This window comes from Chiloscyllium punctatum, chromosome 10 (assembly GCF_047496795.1).
Source record: "Chiloscyllium punctatum isolate Juve2018m chromosome 10, sChiPun1.3, whole genome shotgun sequence".
Classification (NCBI taxonomy): domain Eukaryota; kingdom Metazoa; phylum Chordata; class Chondrichthyes; order Orectolobiformes; family Hemiscylliidae; genus Chiloscyllium; species Chiloscyllium punctatum.
The window spans coordinates 17,415,932-17,440,854 of record NC_092748.1 but is presented as its reverse complement, the minus strand read 5'-3'; the positions used below and the strand labels follow the sequence as shown (position 1 = coordinate 17,440,854).

The following is a 24,923-nucleotide window of genomic DNA, read 5'->3' as shown; positions in this document are numbered from 1 at the left end:
CTGCCTGACCTGCTGTGCTTTTCCAGCACCAGACTCCCGACTTACACAGTTAATGTTAGGGCCCAGGGGGAGCATTGTCAAACAGAGAGACTTAGGGGTTTGGGTACATAGTTCATTGAAAGTTGCATCATTGGTCTACAGGTGTTAAAGAAGGCATTTGACATGCTTGCCTTCACTGCACAGACCACTGTGTGGGGACGCCATGTTAAGGTTGCACAAGATGTTGGTGAGGCCACTTTTGGAGCACTGTGTACAGTTTGATTGGTTTGCTATCGGAAGGGTACTATTATATTGGAGGTGGCTCAGTAAAGATTTACGAGGCTGTTACCAGGACTGGAGGGCTTGAGTTACATCGACGGGCTGGTTAAGCTGGGACTTTTTCTCTAGAGCGTAGGTGGCTGAAAAGGTGACCTCATGGAGGGTTTATAAAATCATAAGGGGCACGGATAAGTGAGTGGCAAAGGTCTTTTCCCTCGGGTAGAGGAGTTCAAAAATGGAAGGCATAATTTAAGGTGAAAGGAGAAAGGCTTAAAAGGGATCTGAGGAGCAACCTTTTCACACAGACGGTGGTTCATATATGGAAAGAACTGCCAGAGGAAGTAGTATATGCAGGTACAGTTATGAGGTTTAAACAATATTTGGAAAGGTACACGAATAGGAAAGGTTTAGAAGAATATGGGCCAAATGCAGGCAAATGTGATTAGTTTACTTTGGGAAACTTGGTCATAGTGCAGGGGTTGGACCGAAAGGTCTGTTTCCGACCTGTATGACGCTAACAGAATTTGTTGACAGCACAAAATCATAATGAGGTTCTCCACTGTGTTGTCAACAGCATTGAGACCACCCTGTAGACCTTAGGTGGGCAGGCCACACAGAAAATTCCAGAACCCTCCCTACCACCCACCCAAGCAGAATGTCAATAGGGAACTGTCTCAAAGTAAACTATGTGCATCTGGTCAATGCATGGATAGCCTGGAAAAGATCCTTGCAAACCACAGCAATGCAGACCACCTATATTGGGAAGTCTCTACAAGATGTTCGCCCAAGCACTAACAATAATAGGAACTGCCAGTTCAGTCAGTCCCTCTCTCTTTGGTCATGAGAGAACCAATTGGATATGCTCACCAATAAGGATGCTGTGCCAATGCAGATGTAGCTTGCTGCCATCTGCTAAAGTCATTATTGCTCAGATATTGCCCCTGTCTTTGTTGGATCACTGCTCAGGAAGAAATCTTGCAAATCATTTGGGCTTTACAAGCAAGACTTGCATTCCATTAATAAATAAGATCATTTTAATGCAATATATTTCTTGAAAGGGCGCAACGAATAAAAGAATGTGACCGTGAAATACACAAAACAGAAGGAACTTTGTAAAGCTAGATCGCAACACATTGACAAGGCTCTCTTGTGCTACGGGTCTCAGAAGGTCTTGTGCTGCCATTGCTGAGGCCTTTGCACTCCCACATCAGGGGTGTGTGTGTGTGTGAACATGGAAGAGGAGCAGGCAGCCAGTGACAGTGCTGCTTGACCTCCACACCATAGACCACAACCATACTTGGCCGATAAAATGCCAAATCCGTATGCAAACCCCAAGAGAACATCCTCTCACCCACACCCCTGCAATAACAATGTAACAGGGCAGCAGAGCTAAAGTGAAGCAAGTTGGAGTGAGTTATCGATTGATCGAGGCACTGCGGCCATGCAGCTGAGATCAATGATATGATTGACTCTCAATTCAGGGGAATCTGTGGCTCCTTTGTTACAGGCCGCACTCTTGTGAATCCTATTTGATATTGACAGAAACAGTCATCCACAAGCAATTAGATTCTGATTTGGAAGCGAATTATTATGGTCATGAGAGAGATAATGATCAGGATACACGCACAGCCTCAGCCACACAATGCCAATCGTACAGTTGATCTTTTGTGCTATCACTTGGATTTGCTCACACAAGTTCAAGCCTGCAATTAGGGAGCAGGGCAGAGGGGTTTATGGATTATATATTTTTTTACATCATTTTTTGTCTCATTTATTTAATACAAAATGCAGTGAAAGGTTTAAACTGCCGCCATTTTGAGAAACTTAAAAATTGTTTGAAAAGATAATAAAACATGCAATGAAATCATAAAAGAGAGACTTGCATTTGCATAGTGCCTTTTTGTTTTGGAAGGGTAGCCCCCATTGTAATTGTCAGGAATGCGGCAGTCAATTTGTGCAGAGCAGGACTCCCTTAAGCAGCAACATGACACCAACTGGTTCTTAGTGGTGTTCGTTGGGGGATAAACATAGACAAGGTCACCAGGGATGACTCCCCTGATCTTCTCCAAAATAACAGAATTATTTATTTCTTCCTGAGTGTTTAAAAGCACATCCAAGAGACAGAACCGCTGACAGTACAGCACCCCCTTGGTATTCAATTTCTTACTCAGGTGGTTCAAATCTCCCCTTAGAGTTTTGAAGAGATTTTACTGACTAGCAGAATTCAGTAATAAGGAATGTACTTCCCTTTGTACGAATTGTTAGACTCAGCCCTTGATATAAAGGTGAGATTTCGAAGAAGAGGAGGGAAGTTCTCTGCAGAGTGTGGAGAGAGAGAAACAGAGCTAATGTTTTGAGTTCAATATGGCCCTTCGTTAGAATTACCTCCTGAGTTCTGAGGAAGGGTTAGATTGGAAATGGAATCATGTGGGGGTCTGAGCAACGTCAGCTGTGATGAGATGTGTGGCAAAATCAAGGGAGAAATCTGATATGGCACAACCCACACGATCTTTTCTGCATCTGCTGAGGAATGAGGTGGGTTTTCACCAGTCCACAATGAGTTTCCAGTTCTTGATTATTACCAATATAGATGTTACTGTTTGTTAAATGCCTTATTAATGCCCAACTCCCCTCAAGGATATTCAGCTTCCTAACTTACCAAACATGTTGCTATGGAAGTCAGAGAGCGTACCTTGTGACTTCAGCTCAGCCCTTGTACCAAAGGACCTCGATGTTGGGCACTGACATCTCACGGCATGCTCCACGGGCACCAGCCACACGCAGCCCACCTCCATGAACATTGACATCCAACATGTACCAGCCTCTGAGAACCTTCGTGGCACATCCGCGATCCGTTTACAGGAGGTTTCTGCACCTCAGTGCCACACCTTGGGCTACACTGGGAACTCTCACTGTAATGCTGCAGAAAGGACACTGTGTGCTCAGGGACACACTCCCAGCTCAGGGACTGGATCAGGCTGCACCTCTCGGCTCCTCCCTCACTGACATAGTGCACACTCACTCTCTGAGCCTGTCTGGGTGTGCACAGTATCCCTGGCCTGGCCTGGTTCTTTTGCACCTTGCCTCCTCAGCCAGAGATACCTGGCTCCGAGTGCTGCTGCCTTGCCTTGCTGTTTAGGGCAGACGCAAGCTTGTCGTAGCTGTTAGCAGTCCTCAGTCAAGTCAAGGAGGATAAGCCTTCACTCAGAGTGGGGGCGATGTCCTGGGACAGCAATGCAGGGGCAGCCTCCGATATCAGCCCAGGGACTCGGACACAGTCAGTCAGCTGCACAGGGAAGCAGTCAGTGTCAGGATGGTCTCCTCATGAGGGGTGAGGAACCAAACACAGGGCAGCCTGCCACCTGACCGGATCTTACTTGGAGTAGTGCCAGATGACTGGAGAGTGGTAAATGTTATTCCCTTATTCAAGAAAGGGAATAGGCATAATCCTGGGAATTACAGACCAGTCAGTCTGTGTCTTTGGTGTGCAAAGTATTGGAGAGGATTCTGAGAGTCAGGATTTAGGATTACTTGGAAAACCATAGTTCGATTAGAGATAGTCAGCATGGCTTTGTGGGGGGCAGGTCATGCCTCACAAATCTTGTTGAATTCTTTGCGGATGTGACAAAACAAGTTGATGAAGGTAGATCAGTGGATGTGATGTACGATAGCAAAGGCGTTCGATAAGGCTCCCCAGAGTTCAGAAAATAGGGAGGCATGGGATACAGGGAAACCTGTTTGTCTGGATACAGAATTGGCTGGCCCATAGAAGACGGAGGGTGGTGGTAGATGGAAGGTATTTAGTCTGGAACTCGGTGACCAGTGGTGTTCCACAGGGATCTGTTCTGGGATCGCTGCTCTTTGTAATTTTTATTGGATGAGCAAGTGGAAGGATGGGTTAGTAAGTTTGCTGTTGACATGAAGGTTGGGGGAGTTGTGGATAGTGTGGAGGGCTGTTGTAGGTTGCAACGAGACATTGATGTAGAACTGGGCTGGGAAGTGGCAGATGGAGTTCAACCTGGAAAAGCGTGAAGTTATTCACTTTGGAAAGTCGAATTTGAATACAGAATAAAGGGTCAAAGGCAGAATTCTCGGTAGTGTGGAGGAACAGAGAGATCTTGGAGTCCATGTCCATAGATCCCTCAAAGTTGCCACCTAAGTTGATATGGTTGTTAAAAAGGCGTATGGTGTGTTGACTTGCATTAAGCAGTGGGATTGAGTTTAAGAGCCGCGAGGTTATGCTGCAGTTCCATTGAGTCCTGGTTAGACCACACTTGGAATATTGTATTCGGTTATGGTTGCCTCATTATAGGAAAGATGTGGAGTAAGATCGAAGGTCAGCACAACATTGGGGGGCAAAGGGCCTGTACTGTGCTGTGCTGCTCTATGATCTATATTTTTCTGCCGTGTTGGGGGCTGCTTTCCCCCCTGGAATGAGAGACAGAGGCGGGTATTAATGGTGATGAAAGTGGGTGGTGCAGCCGTTGGTGCAGGTGGGGAGGTGCCCTGAGTGAGTGAGACATATCGTGAGTGCACAGAGGGCATGTAGGGCATGTGGTGTCGAGGGTTGGGGTGGGTGAGAGTGATGGAGGGAAGATGATGCAGGATTACTGAGAGCGATAGAGCTTGAGCCTTGGTGGGAGGTGGGAACTGAAGCAGAGAGAGAGAGAGAGAGAGAGAGCAAAGATACCGGTGCAGTGGAGAAGGGTTTGATCCCATGGTGCTGGGCACTCCTCCAGGCGGCTACCTCACAGCAGGCAAGATGGTGCTGGAATCAAGTGAGGGGGAATGCTACAGTGTTGAGGTTGTAGCTAGTGAGGCAAATTTGATAAGATACGGCAAGAAATGATGTATCAATACCTGGTATGGCAACTGTACCAGTCAAGATCGGAGACGGTTACAGAGAGTGGTGAACTCGGCCTGGACAATCACAAAGGCCAACCTCCCATCTATAGAATCCACCTTCCTGGCCCGCTGTCAAGGAAAGGCCACCAGCATTCTCAAAGATCCATCCCACCCTGGCAATGTTTTTCTACAACCTCTACCATCGGGGGGAAGGTACAGAAGCCTGGACACACGCACCAGCCAGTTTCGAAACAGTTTCTACCCTCCTGTTAGAGAACATAGAACAATACAGCACAGAACAGGCCCTTCGGCCCACGATGTTGTGCCGAACTTCTATCCTAGATTAAGCACCCATCCATGTACCTATCCAAATGCCGCTTAAAGGTCGCCAATGAATCTGACTCTACCACTCCCTCGGGCAGCGCATTCCATGCCCCCACCACTCTCTGGGTAAAGAACCCACCCCTGACATCTCCCCTATACATTCCACCCTTCACCTTAAATTTATGTCCCCTTGTAACACTCTGTTGTACCCGGGGAAAAAGTTTCTGACTGTCTACTCTATCTATTCCTCTGATCATCTTATAAACCTCGATCAAGTCACCCCTCATCCTTCGCCGTTCCAACGAGAAAAGGCCGAGAACTCTCAACCTATCCTCGTACGACCTACTCTCCATTCCAGGCAACATCCTGGTAAATCTTCTCTGCACCCTCTCCAAAGCTTCCACATCTTTCCTAAAGTGAGGCGACCAGAACTGCACACAGTACTCCAAATGTGGCCTAACCAAAGTCCTGTACAGCTGCAACATCACCTCACGACTCTTGAATTCAATCCCTCTGCTAATGAACGATAATACTCCATAGGCCTTCTTACAAACTCTATCCACCTGAGTGGCAACCTTCAAAGATCTATGTACATAGACCCCAAGATCCCTCTGTTCCTCCACCTGACCAAGAACCCTACCATTAACCCTGTATTCCGCATTCTTATTTGTTCTTCCAAAATGGACAACCTCACACTTGGCAGGGTTGAACTCCATCTGCCACTCCTCAGCCCAGCTCTGCATCATATCTAAGTCCCTCTGCAGCCGACAACAGCCCTCCTCACTGTCCACAACTCCACCTATCTTTGTATCATCTGCAAATTTACTGACCCACCCTTCGACTCCCTCCTCTAAGTCATTAATAAAAATTACAAACAGCAGAGGACCCAGAACTGATCCCTGCGGAACTCCACTTGTAACTGGACTCCATGCTGAATATTTACCATCTACCACCACTCTCTGACTTCGACCGGTTAGCCAGTTTTCTATCCAATTGGCCAAATTTCCCTCTATCCCATGCCTCCTGACTTTCCGCACAAGCCTACCATGGGGAACCTTATCAAATGCCTTACTAAAATCCATGTACACTACATCCACTGCTCTACCCTCATCCACATGCTTGGTCACCTCCTCGAAGAATTCAATAAGACTTGTAAGGCAAGACCTACCCTTCACAAATCCGTGCTGGCTGTCCCTAATCAAGCAGTGTCTTTCCAGATACTCGTAAATCCTATCCCTCAGTACCCTTTCCATTACTTTGCCTACCAAATTGTTAGAATACTGAATGGACTCACAATCCCTTAACATTCACCTGTCCCTGTGTTTTGGTTCTTGCTGCTGTTTACCTATTACTTACTATCTATGCTACTTAACTATGTGATCCGTCTGTATTGCTCGCAAGCCAAAGCTTTTTACTGTGCCTCGGTACACACGACAATAAATTCAACAGAGCTTGCAGTGAAAAAACTCCCCAAAAACAAAACCTGAGGCAGCTGGGCATTGAGCGGGAAAAAGAAGAGTAAGATCCAACCGACAGGCTTTTGTCCCTCCTCACAGGTGCTGTGGAGAATCTCCTGAATTTACACCTCAGATTTCCAGCACCCCACCCTTTAATCCTGATGATTTGCTTCCTTCTCCGTTGAAAAACAATTTTTTAAAAAAATAATCCTGCAGTTCCCCAGACCAAGGAGAATTAGATTAGATTAGATTACTTACAGTGTGGAAACAGGCCCTTTGGCCCAACACGTCCACACCGCCCCGCCGAAGCGCAACCCACCCATACCCCTACATCTACCCCTTACCTAACACTACGGGTAATTTAGCATGGCCAATTCACCTGACCTGCACATCTTTGGACTGTGGGAGGAAACCGGAGCACCCGGAGGAAACCCACGCAGACACGGGGAGAACGTGCAAACTCCACACAGTCAGTCGCCTGAGGCGGGAATTGAACCCGGGTCTCTGGCGTTGTGAGGCAGCAGTGCTAACCACTGTGCCACCGTGCTGCCCACTAGAACTGGGATAGTCCCAGGGCAAGCAGGCAGACAGGCCACCAGCAACTTGTGGGATCTTGCTGTGCCTGGAGATGGGCACACCCCATGAGAACACTGTGTCCGTGTGCTTGTGAAGTGCAGGGCTTTTACTGAGGGGGAACGGGAGTGGGAGAGGATTGCAGGGGAATCCTGCTAGTGCTCTTTGGGAAAGGATGTGTGAATCTGGTCAGAGGAGTCTCTCTCTCTCTCCCTCCCTCCCACTGCCTGGGCTCTTGCTGTGCTCTCTCACACACAACACAAGAGGAGGAGGAGGCAAAGGAGCAGTCTCTTCCGCTGTTTGGCGGCTCCGCCCAGCGGCGTGGATCCGGTCGGAGTGCAGCGAGGAGCGGGCACTGCAGCTGGAATGGCCCCCGCGGAGCTCGGTACAAGCCTAAAGCGGACCGACCGACCGACCGACCGGCGGTGCATCGGGAATTAGGGGGGGGTGCGGGAGGGAGAGAGAGTTTGCACAGTTTACCTTCACTTAGGGAGTTTGCATGTTTTAACCCGCCCCCCCCCCGGGGGGTATGACTGCAGAGTTTGCTCCCGGGTCGGTGGGGGCAGAGTTTGTACAATTCTCCGCTGGGGAAGGTTTGCACGGTTTACGTCTGGGAGGAGTAGGGGGAGATTGCACGTTTTACCCCACACACACACTCAGGGAGGAGGGGACGATTGCATGTTTTTACCCCCCCCCCCCCCCCACACACACTCAGGGAGGAGGGGGAGATTGCACGTTTCCCCCCCCCCCCCCCACACTCAGGGAGGAGGGGACGATTGCATGTTTTACCCCCCACACACAGTCAGGGAGAAGGGGGGAGATTGCACGTTTTATCCCCCACACACACTCAGGGAGGAGGGGGGGATTGCACGTTTTACCCCCCCCCCCCCCCCCCACACACACACACACACACACACACACTCAGGGAGGAGGGGACGATTGCATGTTTTTACCCCCCCCTCCACACACACACACACACACACACACACTCTCAGGGAGGAGGGGGAGATTGCATGTTTTACCCCCCACACACACTCAGGGAGGAGGGGGGATTGCACGTTTTACCCCACACACTCAGGGAGGAGGGGGAGATTGCACGTTGTTCCCCCCCCCCCACCCCACACTCAGGGAGGAGGGGACGATTGCATGTTTAACCCCCCCCCCCCCCCCACACACACACACACACACACACACACACACACACACACACTCAGGGAGGAGGGGGAGATTGCACATTTTACCTCCACCACACACACACACGGAAGAGGGGGTGATTGCATGTTTTACCCCACACACACAGTCAGGGGGGAGGGGGTGATTGCATGTTTTACCCCTTCCCAGTTTCCCTTCCTGGGATTTGGCAGTTTGCACAGCTTTACCCCAGCAAAACCTCCCACCCAGCAAAAGGGCAGAGGGCGTTTGCGAAAGTTATCCGCGGGGGAGGTGAAACAGTTTTTCCTGGGAGTGGGGTTGCGGCTACATTGAAAGGTGAAGGAGTTTGCAGAGTTTCCATGGATTAGTCAGGAGAGAGTGTGAGGGCGTGGTGGCGTGGGGAGGGGTGGGCGCGGGGATACAGTGGGCAATGGGATGAAGTCCTGACCCCTCCCAGTAAAGGCCTTTTGTATGGAGAGCAGGATAGAGTGATCCGGATTTCTTCAGTGTGAATCCCAAATGCCCAGCACATTGGCATGGCAAGTGATTTAAGAAAACAAAAGGGAGTATTGGTCGTTATTGTGAGAGAGATGATAGAAGCCCTAGAGCTTGGATGCGGGCTATTCAGCCCATCGAGTCCACACCAATCCTCCGAAGAGCATCCCACCCAGACCCACCGCCCTACCCTATCTCTGTCACCCTGCATTTTCCACCCTAGCCTGCACATGCCTAGACACTATGGGCAATTTAGCACAGCCATTCCACCTAACCTGCACATCTTTGGACTAAGGTTATATAGTCGAACAGGTTTATTTGGAAGCACTGGCTTTCAGAGCACTGCTCCTTCATCAGGTGGTTGTGAAGCAGGCCCATAATACACAGAATTTATATCAAAAGGATTACAGTGTCTTGCCGCTGAAATGATATATTGAACAAATCTAGACTGTTAAGTCTTTCATCTTTTAGAATAGATTTGGAGTGTGGGAGTACTTGGAGGAAACCTGCCGTGGGCGGCACGGTGGCAAATGGTTAGCACTGCTGCCTCACAGCGCCAGAGACCTGGGTTCAATTCCCGCCTCAGGCGACTGACTGTGTGGAGTTTGCATATTCTCCCTGTGTCTGCGTGGGTTTCCTCCGGGTGCTCCGGTTTCCTCCCACAGTCCAAAGATGTGCAGGTCAGGTGAATTGGCCATGCTAAATTGCCCGTTGTGTTAGGTAAGGGGTAGATGTAGGGGTATGGGTGGGTTGCGCTTCAGCGGGGCGGTGTGGACTTATTGGGCTGAAGGGCCTGTTTCCACACTGTAAGTAATCTAATCTAATCTAATCTAATCTGCCTCTTGGGGCAACTTTCAGCTGGATTACTCAAACGCTGTCAGGAGACACTTGCACACACAAAGGGGAGTACAAATCTGGAGATCCCCCCCCCCCCCCCCCCCCCCCGCTTTCTGTTGAGATCAGGAGGGGCACATTGATTAATTCAAACCTGAGATTGGACAATTTTCATTTGGAATGGATATTGAGGCATATCGTGCCAACACCCCTCCCAGTATCTCTGCTGTTTAATCTTTCCTAGAGTTTGCCTGCTTGTGACTTTGACACTGATTTTCTCTGGCAGCCTTGTTGAGTGTCTCAGATAAGACTGGCTTGTTGGACTTTGCCAAACGCCTGGTTTCCCTGGACCTGTCTCTTGTTGCGTCTGGTGGAACAGCCAAGGCTCTGCGGGAGGCTGGTTTCGCTGTCCGGTAAGTGATGGGGGCCAAAGGGTTGGCATTGTAACACTTTTCATTAATGCCATGTCTCTCTTTGCGCGCTCCCTGCTCAAGACAGAGAAGGCCAAAGACGGGCGATTAAATCAAGATGTTGATATACCATTGGAGTAGCGTAGTTACTTCGAGTTAATCCTTAGAGATTCAAATGATTACATTCAGATTAGACATTTTTCAATTAATTAAATCAAATCAATTAGTATTTTTAAAAAAAATTATAATTAACCTTTCACAACCTTGAGGAATCCCAACACGATTTACAGCATCAGTTTACGTCTGGTGTATAGCCTGTTATAATGTAGAAAAGGACGATGATTAAGGTTTTGAGCTTGAAAAACATAAATGATTTTGTCGATTTTCTAGTGGGAGGGCAGGTAGCGTTGCTGTGGTTACACTGTCACGAGTGTAGAAATCCAGAGGCGCAGGGTAATGTTCTGGGAACATGGATTCAAATTCCCATCAAGACTAATGATGAAATTTGAATTCACTAAAAGGCTGAAATTAAGTGACAACTTTGTTACGAATGTCGATGTTTTTAAAACCCCATCTGGTTCATTAATGCCGTTCAGGGAAGGAAATCTGTCACCTTTACTTGCTCTGATCCAACATATAACTCCAGACCCTCAGTAATGTACAGAGGAACCTCGATTATCTGGCATTCACTTATCCGAATATTGGATTATCTGACGAGATTGCAAGGTCCTAATGCTTGGCTAAACTATGTTATCTGGCATTCGGTTATCCAGAATTCGATCAACCAAACAAAATATTCACTGCCATGTCTTTCGGATAATAGAAGTTCCTCTGTACTTGACTCTAAATGATACTTTGGGCAGCTAGGGATGGCCAGTAAATACTGGGCCGAGCCAGTGACGCCCACAATCCATGAACAAATAATAAAAAAAAGTGTTATTTCTTCTTCTGGCGGTCCCCACACTGGGTCATTGAGATATCTGCTCAGTACTTGGGAGAACGTGGATCTGTGTGCTCCTGAGAATACATGAATTGAGGAGATATTGAATGATCAACACAAGTGACATCATCGCTAACCTTCAAAAAGACATTGGGTGAAGCGTGATGGGAAATGATTTTCAGGCTTATGGTGCAAGAGGAGGAGGAGGACTGGGAGGAAATGGGGTGGCTCTTTGAAAAATATCGGGTCTGAAACGATCAGCAGAATAAATCCTTCCTTGGCTGCATTGTCTCGATTGTAATTGTTGCTGGGATCCATCAGCTCCCCTAGCAACACGTACCTGGAGCTGAGGAAGGAGCAGTCTGCACAAGATGCACAAGAAAGCGGTATTTGTTCTGGGCAGATTTCTTGCAAATTGGATAGCTTTTGGAGCAAGGATTTGTTTTCAAGGTATGGGCTTACCTGCCCTGTCAACAATGCTACTTTCTGTCCAGGATATCGAACCCCTAGACTTTGATGGCTTTCGGTCAAGTTAGTCTTGGTGTCGAAGGTCTCAGTATTTCAAAGAATTGCAGGCATGTTGTCCTCACAATATTTATCCCTCAACCAATGTCGATTAAACTGATTATCTGCTCATTATGGCACTGCTGTTAGCGGGAGGGTACTGCAAGCAAATTGGTTGCTGTTCCCAGGATGACCTCAGTGGATGTGCCTCATTGGCTGTCAAATCATATAAACAGACCCTTCGGTCCAATTAGTCCATGCCAACCAGATATCCCAACTTAATGTAGCCCCATTTGCCAGCACTTGGCCCATATCCCTCTAAGCCCTTCCTATTCATGTACCCATCCAGATGCCTTTTAAATGTTGCAATTATACCAGCCTCCACCACTTCCTCTGGCAGCTCATTCCACACACGCACAACCCTCTGAATGAATAAGTTGCAACTTGGTCCTTTTTATATCTTTCCCCTCTCACTCTAAACTGATGTCCTCTAGTTCTGGACTCCCCCACCCCAGGGAAAAGACTTTGTTTATCCTATCCATACTCCTTATGATTTTGTAAACCTCTATAAGGTCACCCCTCAGCCTCCGATGCTCCAGGGAAAACAGCCCCAGCCTGTTAGCCTCACCCTATAGCTCAAATCCTCCAACTCTGGCAACACCCTTGTACATCTTTTCTGAACCATTTCAAGTTTCACAACACCTTTCCGATAGGAAAGAGACCAGAATTGCACGCAATATTCCAACAGTGGTCTAACCAATGTCCTCTACAGCTGCAACATGACCTCCCGTACTCAATACTCTGACCAATAAAGGACAGCTTACAAATGCCTTTTTCACTATCCTATCTTTGAGTCTACTTTCAAGGAGCTATGAACCTGCACTCCAAGGTCTCTTTGTTCAGCAACACTCCCTAGGACCTTACCATTAAGTGTTTCTGTCCTGATAAGATTTGCTTTCCCAAAACGCAGCACCTCGCATTTACCAAAATTAAATTCCATTTGCAGCTCCTTAGTCCATTGGCCCATCTGATCAAGATCCCGTTATAATCTGAGGTAACCGCTGTCCATTACACCTCCAATTTTGGTGTCGTCTGCAAACTTACTAACTATACCTCCAATGTTCATATCCAAATCATTTATATAAATGACAAAAAATAGTGGACCCAGCACTGATGATTCCAGTTGGTGATTTGATTTGATTTATTATTGTCTCGGTACAGTGAAAAGTTTTGTTTTGCCTGCAGCAAGGGCAGGTCATACCATACCATACACAGTGCATGAGGGTAATAGATCAGAGTGAGGAATACAATGTTACGGCTGCAGAGAAGATGAACAAAGAGCGAGATCAGCATTAAATTTAAAATTTCAGAGGTCCATTCGGAGGTCTTAATAACAGCAGGGAAGAAGCTGTTCTTGAATCTGTTGGTATGTGCGTTTAAGAGTTTGTATCTTCTACGCGATGGCAGAAGTTGGAAGAGATTATAACCGGGCTGGGAGGGGTCTTTGATTATGTTAGGTGTTTGCCCGAGGCAGCCAGAAGTATAGATGGAGTCAGTGGATGGAAGGTTATCTTGTCTGATGGATCGGGCTGTGTACACAGCTCTCTGTTGTTTCTTACAATTCTGGGCGGAGCAGTTGCTGTACCAGGCCGCGATGCATCCAGATGGAATCCACATGGGTGCGATAGAAATAAAATGCCACTGCTTTTCCCAAAGAAATGTTTGCATACTGTGGTTGTAGCTCAGGGATTTCTATTAGCTGGCTGAGCCTCTCTCGGGACAGTGACCGGCGAGAGATGTTTCTAACTTGTTTTCCATGTTCACAGTGCCCTGGCAGAAGGACATGACCAAGGTCCCTGAGCAATATCCCCCCTTTATCAGTACTTTGCCAGAAAGCACCCAGGCCTAGTGGCTGGTCCCGTCTCTGACACAATTGGACACCAGCAGACTCCAGTAAAGTCATCCCAAGATCAGGGCAGGGTTGAACTCACCTCCCAAAAAAGAGAAAATTGAGGATGATCACGTAACAGTCAAGCCTGGGGTTGTTCTAATCAGAGGTGTCTCAAACCCCGCTGTATTTGCATCTCAGCAGCATCAGGGTTCAGTCATGTTCTGGGCCGGTCACATAATGTGTCAGTGTTGCTGTTCTTGTCAGCCCGGTTGGTCGTGTTGTGTGTAAGATGGGCACTCCGTGAGCTGAGTGTGCCTATGGCACGCAGACCACACCCCCACCCCCCCCAACCGTTTGTCGCGAGAAACTAAGATGTCGCTGTTTGTTTCCCTTGCCCCAGGGATGTGTCAGAGATTACCGGCTTTCCCGAAATGTTAGGCGGCAGAGTGAAGACCCTACATCCTGCTGTTCATGGAGGTGAGAGATTGCGTCGGGGCCTGGGGAACGTCGACTGGATGTTGGTAATGTTAATCGTTATTAGCTAGAGGTGGGGTGGCTGTTTACAGTGTGCAGCCTCTGGTAACTTTGCGGAGTCCAGCGGTGCCTGTGCCTCAGTGGGGCTGCAGTGAGAGTTCATCTGCAGCACAGACTGGGCTCTGTATGTCACGGAATAGAAACCAGGCCGTTCGGCCCTTGCAGGCTGCTATGCTGTTTAATGTCAGCAAGGCTGATCCTATACATCAGCAGCATATTCCCACTTTGTTCCCAAACCTTTTGATGCCTTTAATCTCTTCCTTGAATGTATTCATTGAATTGGTCTCCCCTGCCTACTATGGTAGAGAATCCCACAGCTTCACAACCCTTAGAGTGTGTCCCCTGATACTAGACTCCTCAACCAGGGCAAATAACCTTCCTGCATCTCCCCTGTCCAGCCCTGTTAGAATTTTCATAGAATTGCTACAGTGCAAAGGGCCCAACGGGTCCACACAGACCCTCCAAAGAGCTTCCCACTCAGTCCCACCCCTGTAACCCTACATTTCCCATAGCTAACCCATCTAGCCTGCACATCCCTGGGCAATATGGGTAATTTCCCATGACCAATCACCCTGACCTGCACATTTTTGGATGGTGGGAGGAGACCAGAGCACCTGGAGGAACCCTGCACAGATGCAGGGAGAATGTACAAACTCCACACAGACTGTCGCCTGGAATCGAACCTGGGTCTCTGATGTGAGACAGCAGTACTAGCCAGTGAGCCATGGTGCCGCCCTTTGTATATATAAATTGCATCCTTCTAAACTCTAGGCCCAGTCAAACAAATCTCTCCTCACCGGACAGTCCTGCCATCCCCCTCTGCACTCTCTCAATGGCTGGTATATTCCTTTCCGAGTCATGGAGACCAGAACTGCACACAGTTCTCTGGGTCTGGTCTCACCGAGGGCCTGGACAGCTGCAGCAAGACCTCCTGACTTCTGAACTAGAACGCTGTTGCATTGAGTGCGAGCTGGCTGAAGATTGAGAGGACAGTGCTGCCAACCAAATCCACTTGCGACTCACTCTCCTCTTGCGTGGGGCAGTGACAAGGAGCTTGGTCAGTGACTGACCTTTATCCTGACCCCCCCCTCCACCTTGAGACCAACCCATTGGATGCTTCTTGTGACGGCATCACAGCTAAAGGGGGAGGTGGTTACAATGGCTGTGGGCACCAGGTAGGCACTCCACAGAGGGGAGCCATCCAGTGGAGTGGTCACTGACACTTGTGCCCCCTCTCCATCCCTTAATGATTTTCCAAAGACCTGTGCTGACCAGTGGAGTTGATGTTCATTGGGCCCGGAATCTGTGTCTAGTGCAGGGTGTGACATTGTGAGGCCTCTGGTGTAAACGGGCTGGGTTGTGTAGCGGGCGCGTAGCAGGGTAGCCCACTAGCCTGACTGGGCAAGGCCGGGAACAGAATGAGAGATTTCTCTGCCTCTTATGAAGGAATAGCTTCCCCGTTGCCCTGGGATGCGGGGCCCTGCGGAGAGTCAGTGTGTCCGTCATTCCCCTCCCGTGTTTAAAAGGCTAAATGTGAACTCTCATAAACTGTGGGGATACTTCAAGAGTCAATTTTCTTTTTGTCTTTCTTTCCCACGTTCCTGCCATCCAGGTATCTTGGCGCGGAGCATTCCTGAAGACATGTCCGACGTCAAAAAGCTCGGTTTCGGCCTGATAAGGTAAGGCAGCCGCTCTCTTTCCCAGGAAGGAGAGGAGGAGTGGGCTTGTACCTCTGAGAGTCATACAGCACGGAAACAGACCCTTTGGTCCAACTCGTCCATGCCGACCAGCTATCCTAAGTTAATTTAGTCCCATTTGCTAGCACGTGGCCCATATTCCTCTCAACCCATCTTTATTCATGTTCCCATCCAGATGCCTTTTAAATGTTGGAATTGTACCAGCCTCCACTGCTTCCTCTGGCAGCTCATTCCATACACGCACCATAGCCCCCTCCTTCTGAGGAGGGGAGCTGCCTCTTCCCACTCGAACCCTCGCCTCTGTCAGCCCTGCCCTAACTCGCAGCTACTTCACTCGAGGGCTTGCTATTGTGCTGTGGGAGGGGCATCACCCTCCAATGAGGCCAGCCACACTCTCACCAGGTTGCGGGTCAGTGCCCGGTACTCTCCTCTCATAAGTAATCAGCCAGGGCCTCATCTCCCCAGACCAGAGCCCAGAGTCTTGGGTGTGTACGAAGCCGGCTGGCAAACCAGGTACAGCTTCAGGCATCAGCCGAGGGAGTGTAGTGACCACTGACGACGTGTGGAGCTTCAGTCTGCGCTATAAAGTCTCCAAGGCAAGAGAGTTACTGTGTTTGGAGCCAGGGTGAATTGTACAGTGTTGTACCCCTCCCACCCCAGCAGGGCAATTCCATTGTCATCAACCACTGACTGTAGCAGCCTAACAGCGCTTATGAACCTCACAGTCATAGAATCCCAGCAGTGTGGAGGCTGGCCATTCGGCCCATTGAGTCCACACTGACCCTCCAAATGGCATCCCACCCCCCTTAGCCTGTCACTTGTAACCCTGCATTTCCCATGGCTAAACCACCTAGCCTGCCCAATCCTAAGGGTAATTTAGGCATGGCCAATCCACCTAACCTTCTACCTGTTCTTATCTATCAAGGCGCACCCCACCTCCCCATGTGCCCTTTGACCTATGCCCCTACTGTGTAATCCCTGAAGTCAGACTGCTGAGCAATTGTTAGATTAGATACAGGCCACAGACCTTGAAGCTAAACAGCTCTCCAGATTAGCAGGGCCACTGACCCACAGTAGCTCACCCCGTGAGCACACTGAGATAAAATTAGTGAGCGTTTAGCTCCATCAAGGAAACATGGCATGAATAAGTTAGCAGTAAAAGGATCTGAAGGCTGATGTTTATTTTTGGGAGGAGGTAGTCTAGACAGATATTGGAGATTTAGTAATATGTGTAGAAATCTTGGCCTATATTTCTGTAGCGCCTTCTGATGACTTCAGTAAGTCCCAAAGTAGCATGGGAGCAGGAACTGGCTTCACCGGCCTTTTATCCTGTTTGAACATTGGGTGAGATTGTCCTCGGGATGTATGGGTCTCCGGCTTCACTGTCTGTTTGTATTCATATTGCATCGTACGGAGTGTTGCGGCTTAGTTCCTTTTGCAAGGTACCCAGGGTGCAATGCTGCAGTGTCCCCTAAAGCAGTAGTGGGAGTGTTTAAAAAGGCATTTAGGAAAGCTAAGAGATTGCATGAGAAAGCATTGGTCTGCAGAATAAAGGAAAATCTAAAGGGTTGTTTTTAAATAAAGAAAGATTAAGAGAATAACTAGGGAAAGAGTATCTCGGCCAACAGAGGTAATCTGTGTGTGCACTCAGAAGACATGAGCATAGGCCTCAATGAATACTTTAGCCTCACAGTGGAAAAGGACAGTGTAGGGTGGAGGACTGTGAAATATCAGAGGAAATGAGCATAGAAAGAAAGGTGGTACTAAGTGGGTGTACCAGCCTTAAAAGTACCAGCCTTATTGCTGAGGGTAATGCAGTTGATATTCACTTTAGTGAGGCTTTTGGTAAAGTCCCTCATGGCAGACTGGTCACAAAAGTAAGAGCCCATGGGATCGAAGGCTTTGAATTCAAAACTGGCCGAGAGGTAGGAAGCAGAGGGTGATGGTAGAGGGATGTTTCGGTGATTGGAAATCTGTTTCTATTGGGGTTCCACAAGGCCCAGTGTTGGGGGCCTTGCTGTTTGTGGTGTACATTGGTGACCTGGACTTAACTATAGGGGGTATAATCAACAAGTTTGAAGATGACACAGAAATTGGGAGGGATATAAATAGTGAGAAGGGTAGTTGTAAACTATTTGGCCCTGTCCTGGTCCTGGGCATGTTTTGCCCACATAGGCCATGACTACCATACTGTCCCACTGCCACTGCTGCCCTGGCGTCTGGGGGAAAGAGTGGCTGGAATGGCTATTGTGATGCCGTGCGGAGTGATAAAAGTGCCCCTTCCTCCACAGATCAAGGTGGTGAGTTCCATGGTCCAGAGTGCTGTAGCCACCATGGATGCTCCCTTGGTCTACCACTAGCAGAGACGTCTGTCCAGTTAAGGGCCACCTGTGATCTCTTGGGCAGGTACTCAGCCCAGAGGGAGCCCCTGCTCCTGGACCGCTGATCAGATACATTTTTATTTTGCACAATCCGCAGATTTTCCCTTCGCTGGGACTCTGATGTATGGGGGATGGTGGTCTTAGTATCCTCACAGTGGCTGGCACCATTCTAAGTGCTGTAGAGTCATACAGCATTATAATTATATGCATTTCCATCACTTCTTCTGGCATGTCATTCCAGACACGCACCACCCTCTGCGTGAAAAAGTTACCCCTCAGGTCCCTTTTAAATCTTTTCCCCTCTCACCCTAAACCTATGTCCTCTAGTTCTAGACTCCCCCACCACAGGGAAAAGACTGTCTATTTATCCTATCCATGCTCCTCATGATTTTATAAACCTCTATAAGGTCACCCCTCAGCCTCCGATGCTCCAGGGAAAACAGCCCCAGCTTATTAAGCCTCTCCCGATAGCTCAGATCCTCCAACCCTGGCAACATCCTTGTAAATCTTTTCTGAACCCTCTCAAGTTTCACAACATCTTTCTGATAGGAAGGAGACCAGAATTGAATCCAGTATTTTAAAAGTGGGAACCTTTTCACACTTGATTTGCATAAGACTTAGTCAGCTCACCCCTCCCCCGATTACAGACGGTCCTGACCCTCCTTTTGCCCAGTCAAGGAGCACGATGACAATGCAGTGAATGTCAGATAGAAAGGCGATGGCAGTTGCCGTGGAGTTAACACTGATGGTGTTGAGCTACCTATCCGTAACATTAAAGTGGCCTTTCCTGAGTCATCAGGCAGAAGAGTATGTCTTCTGCCACAGGGTGGGCCATGCCCACTGAAGTGATCTTGAGTGCCCTCTCTCTCCCTTGACCAAGCATCTCAAAGAGCCTCAGTATCCCAGCACTGAGGTCAGTGAGGTGACTGGCACAGCATTGGTTAACCTGCCGTGTCTGCCCTAGCAGTTCTGCCAGTGCATCTCGAGGCTGTCGGTCCCAGCTGAGGCGGTTGGAAAGGTATCTCGCGGTGCCACAAGACCGTGCCAATCCTCACCTTTCTTGATTCTGTTTCCCTCCCTCAGGGTCGTGGCCTGTAACCTCTACCCATTTGTGGAGACCATTTCAGCTCCAAACGTGACAATGGCAGAGGCTGTGGAGCAGATCGACATCGGTAGGTTTTGGTTTGAGTCCTAATGTTGTTTGGGAACCTGTCCTCAAAAGTGGTCTTTGATTGTCCACTGTCTCCCATTCTATGAAATCCCTTGGTGCATTTATATAGCACCGCCTCCGAATGTCTGAAAGGCCTTTTAGTCCCAGGGAAGTGCTTTAGAGACGTAGTCACTGGGTGTAGGCAGCAGTGGATGGTACACAGTACGCTTTCAGCAGCCATTGAGTGACCGCATCATCTCAGTGATGTCAGCTGAGTTGGCCAAGCCAACTGGGGAAGAGAGTGCGCTCCCTTGTTTCCTCTCTAAATCGAGTCATCGGGATTCGTTTCAGCTCCGGCATTGGGCCTTGGTTTTAACGCCTCAACAGCAGGCCGTGTCAGCAGTGCGGTTAATAATGAGGGTGCGGGCTGGACTGGAGAGGGCCAGAGGATCGATTGCTGGAGGAATCGGGTTAATATGGGGATCTGCTGAGTGGTGGTTGGGACTCGGGGTCCCACAAGCAGTGTTGGAAAGCACCTGGAGGCAGCCCTTCCCGCTCTTTAGCAGCTGAACAAAATGTGGGAGAGCTGACCTCATTTGAAATATTTGAAACAAGTCATTCACCTCCTGGGGCGGGTTAGCCGTGCGAACCTCTGTTGATATCAGGTCCGGTTCAGGGCATGCGAAATCCAGAGTATTTTTATCTCTTCCCCCCCCCCCCCCCCCCCAAGAAACCGCTCACCCATTTCTGAAACTGAACTGCCTCCTTGACTGTGTGCCACCTGTGTCTGTCCAGGTGGAGTGACGTTGCTGAGGGCAGCAGCCAAGAACCACGCCCGTGTGACCGTGGTGTGCGATCCCGCTGACTACCTGCCAGTTGCCCAGGAGATGGAGGCCTCGGATCAGAAGGACACATCCACGGAGACCCGGAAAGCCCTGGCGCTGAAGGTAATGTGACTCCTGGTCGCTGCAAACAAGCTCTGACATTTGACCCCCCTTCCCCCTCCCTTGCTCCTACCAATCTTGCCATTGGCCTATTTCCAGTTGACTTTCCCAACAATATCATAGCAACAAGAGGAGATTGGATCGGCCTACTCTGTCATCTAGTGCCCTGTTGTGTACCTGTGGAGGCCCAGTATCCCCCACTACCTTGGGAAAACTCCTCCCATTTCCAATTGTAAAGTGAGCAATTAATCCAGCACCTTTCACACCAGAGAGTTCCGAATTTCAGCCTTTTTAAAAAAAATTTTATTTAATTTTGTTTTCACTGTCTCTGAGGAAACACCCTCTTGTTGACTCTGTCCACCAAATAGCTTTAAAACCCAAGCAAACCACCCCAGAATCTGCTGGTTCCCAAGGTATGTGACCACGAATATGTGCGACCCCTTCTGGTAATTTAACCCTCAGAGTGCCGTACTTAGTCTTTTTGATTTTTAAAAAAAACTTTGCTTTATTACTGTCACATGTACCAAGACACAGTGAAAAGTATTGTTTTGCGTATGATCCAGACAAGTCATCCCTTACATAAGTGCCTCAGGGTAATAGAACAGAATGGAGAATTTAGTGTTACATCTACAGAGAAGGTGTAGAGAAAGATCAACTCATCTTTGAGAGGTCTGTCTATAAGACTGCTAACAGCAGGGAAGAAGAAGCTGTTCTTGAATCTGTTGGTGCGTGTTTTCAAACGTCTCTATCTTGTGCCCAACAGAAGAGAGTACAAACAGGGTGGGAGGGGTCTATGATTATGTTGGTTGCTTTATTCTGGTAAGTCTGTGCTGTATTCTATCCAAGTGAATGAAACCTAAGTTAGGTTTGCGGGGGTGTATCCAGTACTGTACTGCTGTCCAGGTGTGGTGTAACTGGTCTTTTGTGTAGCAGAATCAAAGCTTCCAGCCTCGCTTACCTTGGCTCTTGATGTAAAGGCTAACATCCCTTTGGCTTTTTTTGAATATATCCATGACAGTTCATGACAGTTTAGCAATCAGTGTACCCTAGTCCTTTAGGACTGCCGCTAATACTTCATTTTTTTGTCCTCTAGAAGGTTGTTATTTTTCTACGCATCCAAAGTGAATTCTGCCCCCACTCCATTCCACCCTGCCACCCCCCACCCCTGTAGTTACAGAGTCGTACAGCACAGAAACAGACCCTTCAGTCCAACCAGTCCATCCCAAGCATAATCCCAAACTAAACTAGTCCCACCTGCCTGCTCCTGGTCCATCTTCCCCCAAACCTTTCCTATTCATATACTTACCCAGTTGTCTTTTAAATGTTGTTCCTGTCCCCATATCCACCACTTCCTCTGCAAGTTCATTCCACACACGAACCACCCTCTGTGTAAAAGATTTGCCCCTCGTGTCTTTTTTAAAAATCTCTCTTCTCTCGCCTTAAAAATGTACCCCTTCATTTTGAAATCCCCCATCCTCGGGACAAGACAACTACCATTAACCCTATCCACAGCCCCCTCCGTGAGTTAATGAAACTCTATCAGGTCACCTCTCAACCTCCTATGCTCCAGTGAAAGAGGTCCCGGCCTAACCAGCCTCTCCTTGTAACTCGAACCTTTCACACCCCGCAACATTCTGGTAAAACTCTTCTAGCTTAATAATATCCTGTAACTAGACGACCAGAACTGGACACAGTATTCCAGAAGAGGTCTCACCAATGTCATGTGCAACCTCAACATGACTTCCCAACTCTTGTACCTGAAGGACTGAGCAATGAAGACCAGCGTGCCAGGCACCTTTGTAATGCCCGAAACGTCGATTCTCCTTCTCCTTGGATGCTGCCTGACCTGCTGCGCTTTTCCAGCAACACAATTTTAACCTTTGTAATCATGCTCTGTATATGTGAAGCAGACTTCAAAGAATTATGCACCTGAGTCCCTAGGTCCCTGTGTTCTACAACACTACCCAAGGCCCTGCTATTAATTATATAAATCCTGCTCCTGTTTAATGTACCACAATGCAATACCTTGCATGTTATCAAATTGAATTCCATCTGTCATTGTTCAGCCTCTTGACCCATTTGAGCACAATCCCATTGTAATCCCTAGACAACCTTCACTATCTACTGTGCCCCCAAGTTTGCTTACGTTGAAATCTGTTCACCACAGCTTTGGCCTCTCATTCAGTTGGTTAGTATTTGCAGTCAGTGGAATTAGTGTCATCCTGTAAATTTCCTCTCCCTTAGACAGAGTCAGGGCCTCCTGTGCTGTACGTTGGGGGTCACAAGCTCTGAGCGGACAGTGAGCCGAGATGGAGCTCCAGCTGAGGGGCCAGCTCACAGCTCTGTGTGGTTTGGAATCGTGACCAAACCTGTGATGCCTGACTTCTGTCCTTGAAATGCTGCTGAAAAAGTAGGTGCTGCTTACATAAAAACCCGACTCTGCTTTCTTGTCCCGTTCTTCCCCCCCCTTCCGTGTCCAACCCCAGCGTCGTCCTAATTTTTTGAAGTGGCAAAACGCATTGGGAAATGTTCTGTGAAGTGCTATGATACTTTCTAATCAGGAGACTGGCCAAATGCTTACTACGTAAATAACATTCCTAGGTATTGGCGATGGACCTTGCCCTGAGCTAAGTTTTCACCTCACGCAACCTGTTACCAGCCTTGTCCTCCCCTCACTCCCTTGTCTACCTCCCGAAACCTGAGCTTGATCATCCAATAACTTGTCTTGCTCCCACCTCTTGTGTTTTTTGACAGGGCGACCTTACAGTGTGCTGTTTACATTTGTTCTTCTCAGGTTTAAAGAGCAAAATTCTCCAGTGGCCAGACAGTTTGGTTAGAATTAGATTTAGGCTTTATTGTCCTGTGTGCTCGGGGGATACAGGAATACAGCAAAAAGTGTACAGTGTTGCCATTCCTGGCGCCATCTTGGGTACAAAGGTATCGAGAAAAATAAAGAAATAAGTTTAAAAGGTGAACACCTTGCTGTAGGCCCGTGCGTGCACTCTGCCCAGCAAGGTAATACAGTCTAAAATGATCAGTTTCCTCTCTCTCTCTTATTTCCTCCCTTCCTGAGGCCTTCACACACACGGCCCAGTACGACGAGGCGATCTCGGATTACTTCCGGAAGGAATGCGGCCGGGGGAAGTCGCAGCTCTGCCTGAGATACGGGATGAATCCTCACCAGACTCCAGCCCAGATCTACACGCAAAGGCCTCAGCTGCCCATCCAAGGTGGGAGGAGAGAGGTGGCTGCTGGTTTCTTTGAGGGGGGGTGGGGGCGGGTGCATTTGAAAGGAGCAAGCCATTCAGAACTCAGCGTGTAGGTGGCTTCCCTCACACAACCTGCTGGCGCCACCCCCCCCCAAAAAAACACAAGAAAAGAAGTGGGGGGGGGGGTGGCTTTGCTCTTGGCAAAGTGCTCTGGAAGCCTGGCCCCAGCTGTAATGTGGGCGGCCAGCCATGCACAGCAAGATCCCGCGCGTGGCGGTATGGCAACGGCCAGCTGATCTGAGCGTCGTTTCTCGTTATCTTTTGGTTAAGGGGATGAATTTGTGGTCAGGTCCCCAGGGCAGAAGGTGTGAACCTTTAGAAACTTTGGAGGATTTGAGCTATAGGGAAAGGCTGAATAGGCTGGGGCTGTTTTCTCCCTGGAGCGTTGGAGGCTGAGGGGTGACCTTATAAAGGTTTATAAAATTATGAGGGGCATGGATAGGGTAAATAGGCAAAGTTTTTTCCCTGGGATCGGGGAGTCCAGAACTAGAGGGCATAGGTTTAGGGTGAGAGGGGAAAGATATAAAAGAGACCTAAGGGGCAACCTTTTCACGCAGAGGGTAGTATGTCTATGGAATGAGCTGCCAGAGGAAGTGGAGGCTGGTACAATAACAACACTTAAGAGGCATTTGGATGAGTATATGAATAGGAAGGGTTTGGAGGGGTATGGGCCAGGTGCTGGCAGGTGCGGATGGACAAGTTGGACCGAAGGTTCTGTTTCCATGCTGTACATCTCTATGACTCTGAATGGCACAGGGAGAAAGGGAAAGGCTATTTAGCCCGTCCTGCCTGCGCCAGCCGATCCATCCCACCCCGCAACCACCCATTCGAATGGCAGTTCCTCACAACTCCCTTGATGCTCTTCCAAGTGGTGCTGGCAGTGGGAGGCTCTCCTGTGAGTGAGACCAGGCCTCTGATGGAGCGTCTCAGCAGCAATCTCCAGCTTTGGTTGGGGCTCCTTTTAGCCTCTGGGGTGAGACGTGAACTCATGGCCTCTAAATGCCCACAGCTGACAGCGTGAAATGTAGTAAGTGAAAGTGAGGACTGCAGATGCTAGAAATCAGAGTCTAGATTAGAGTGATGCTGGGAAAGCATAGTTGGTCAGGCAGCATCCGAGGAGCAGGAACATCAACGTTTTGGGCAAAGTCCTGATGAAGGGCTTTTGCCTGAAACGTCGATTATCCTGCTTCTCGGATGCTGCCTGGCTGGCTGTGCTTTTCCAGCACAACTCTAATCTAGCTTGAAATATAGTTGAATTGTATCAG

At 48.7% G+C, this 24,923-nt stretch overlaps 1 protein-coding gene across 1 annotated transcript in view; it reads left to right on the top strand.

The window, feature by feature from the left end:
• Window positions 1-7,700: 7,700 nt before the first annotated feature.
• The window catches only part of atic (5-aminoimidazole-4-carboxamide ribonucleotide formyltransferase/IMP cyclohydrolase), a 35,606-nt gene continuing 18,383 nt past the window's right edge, over window positions 7,701-24,923 (top strand). The window contains exons 1-7 of the mRNA XM_072578613.1: window positions 7,701-7,842; window positions 10,225-10,351; window positions 14,084-14,160; window positions 15,830-15,896; window positions 19,379-19,467; window positions 20,241-20,392; window positions 23,463-23,619. Of these exons, the coding sequence (XP_072434714.1) occupies window positions 7,824-7,842; window positions 10,225-10,351; window positions 14,084-14,160; window positions 15,830-15,896; window positions 19,379-19,467; window positions 20,241-20,392; window positions 23,463-23,619 (688 nt within the window). The 5' untranslated portion in view covers window positions 7,701-7,823. The remainder of the gene's footprint in view (window positions 7,843-10,224; window positions 10,352-14,083; window positions 14,161-15,829; window positions 15,897-19,378; window positions 19,468-20,240; window positions 20,393-23,462; window positions 23,620-24,923) is intronic.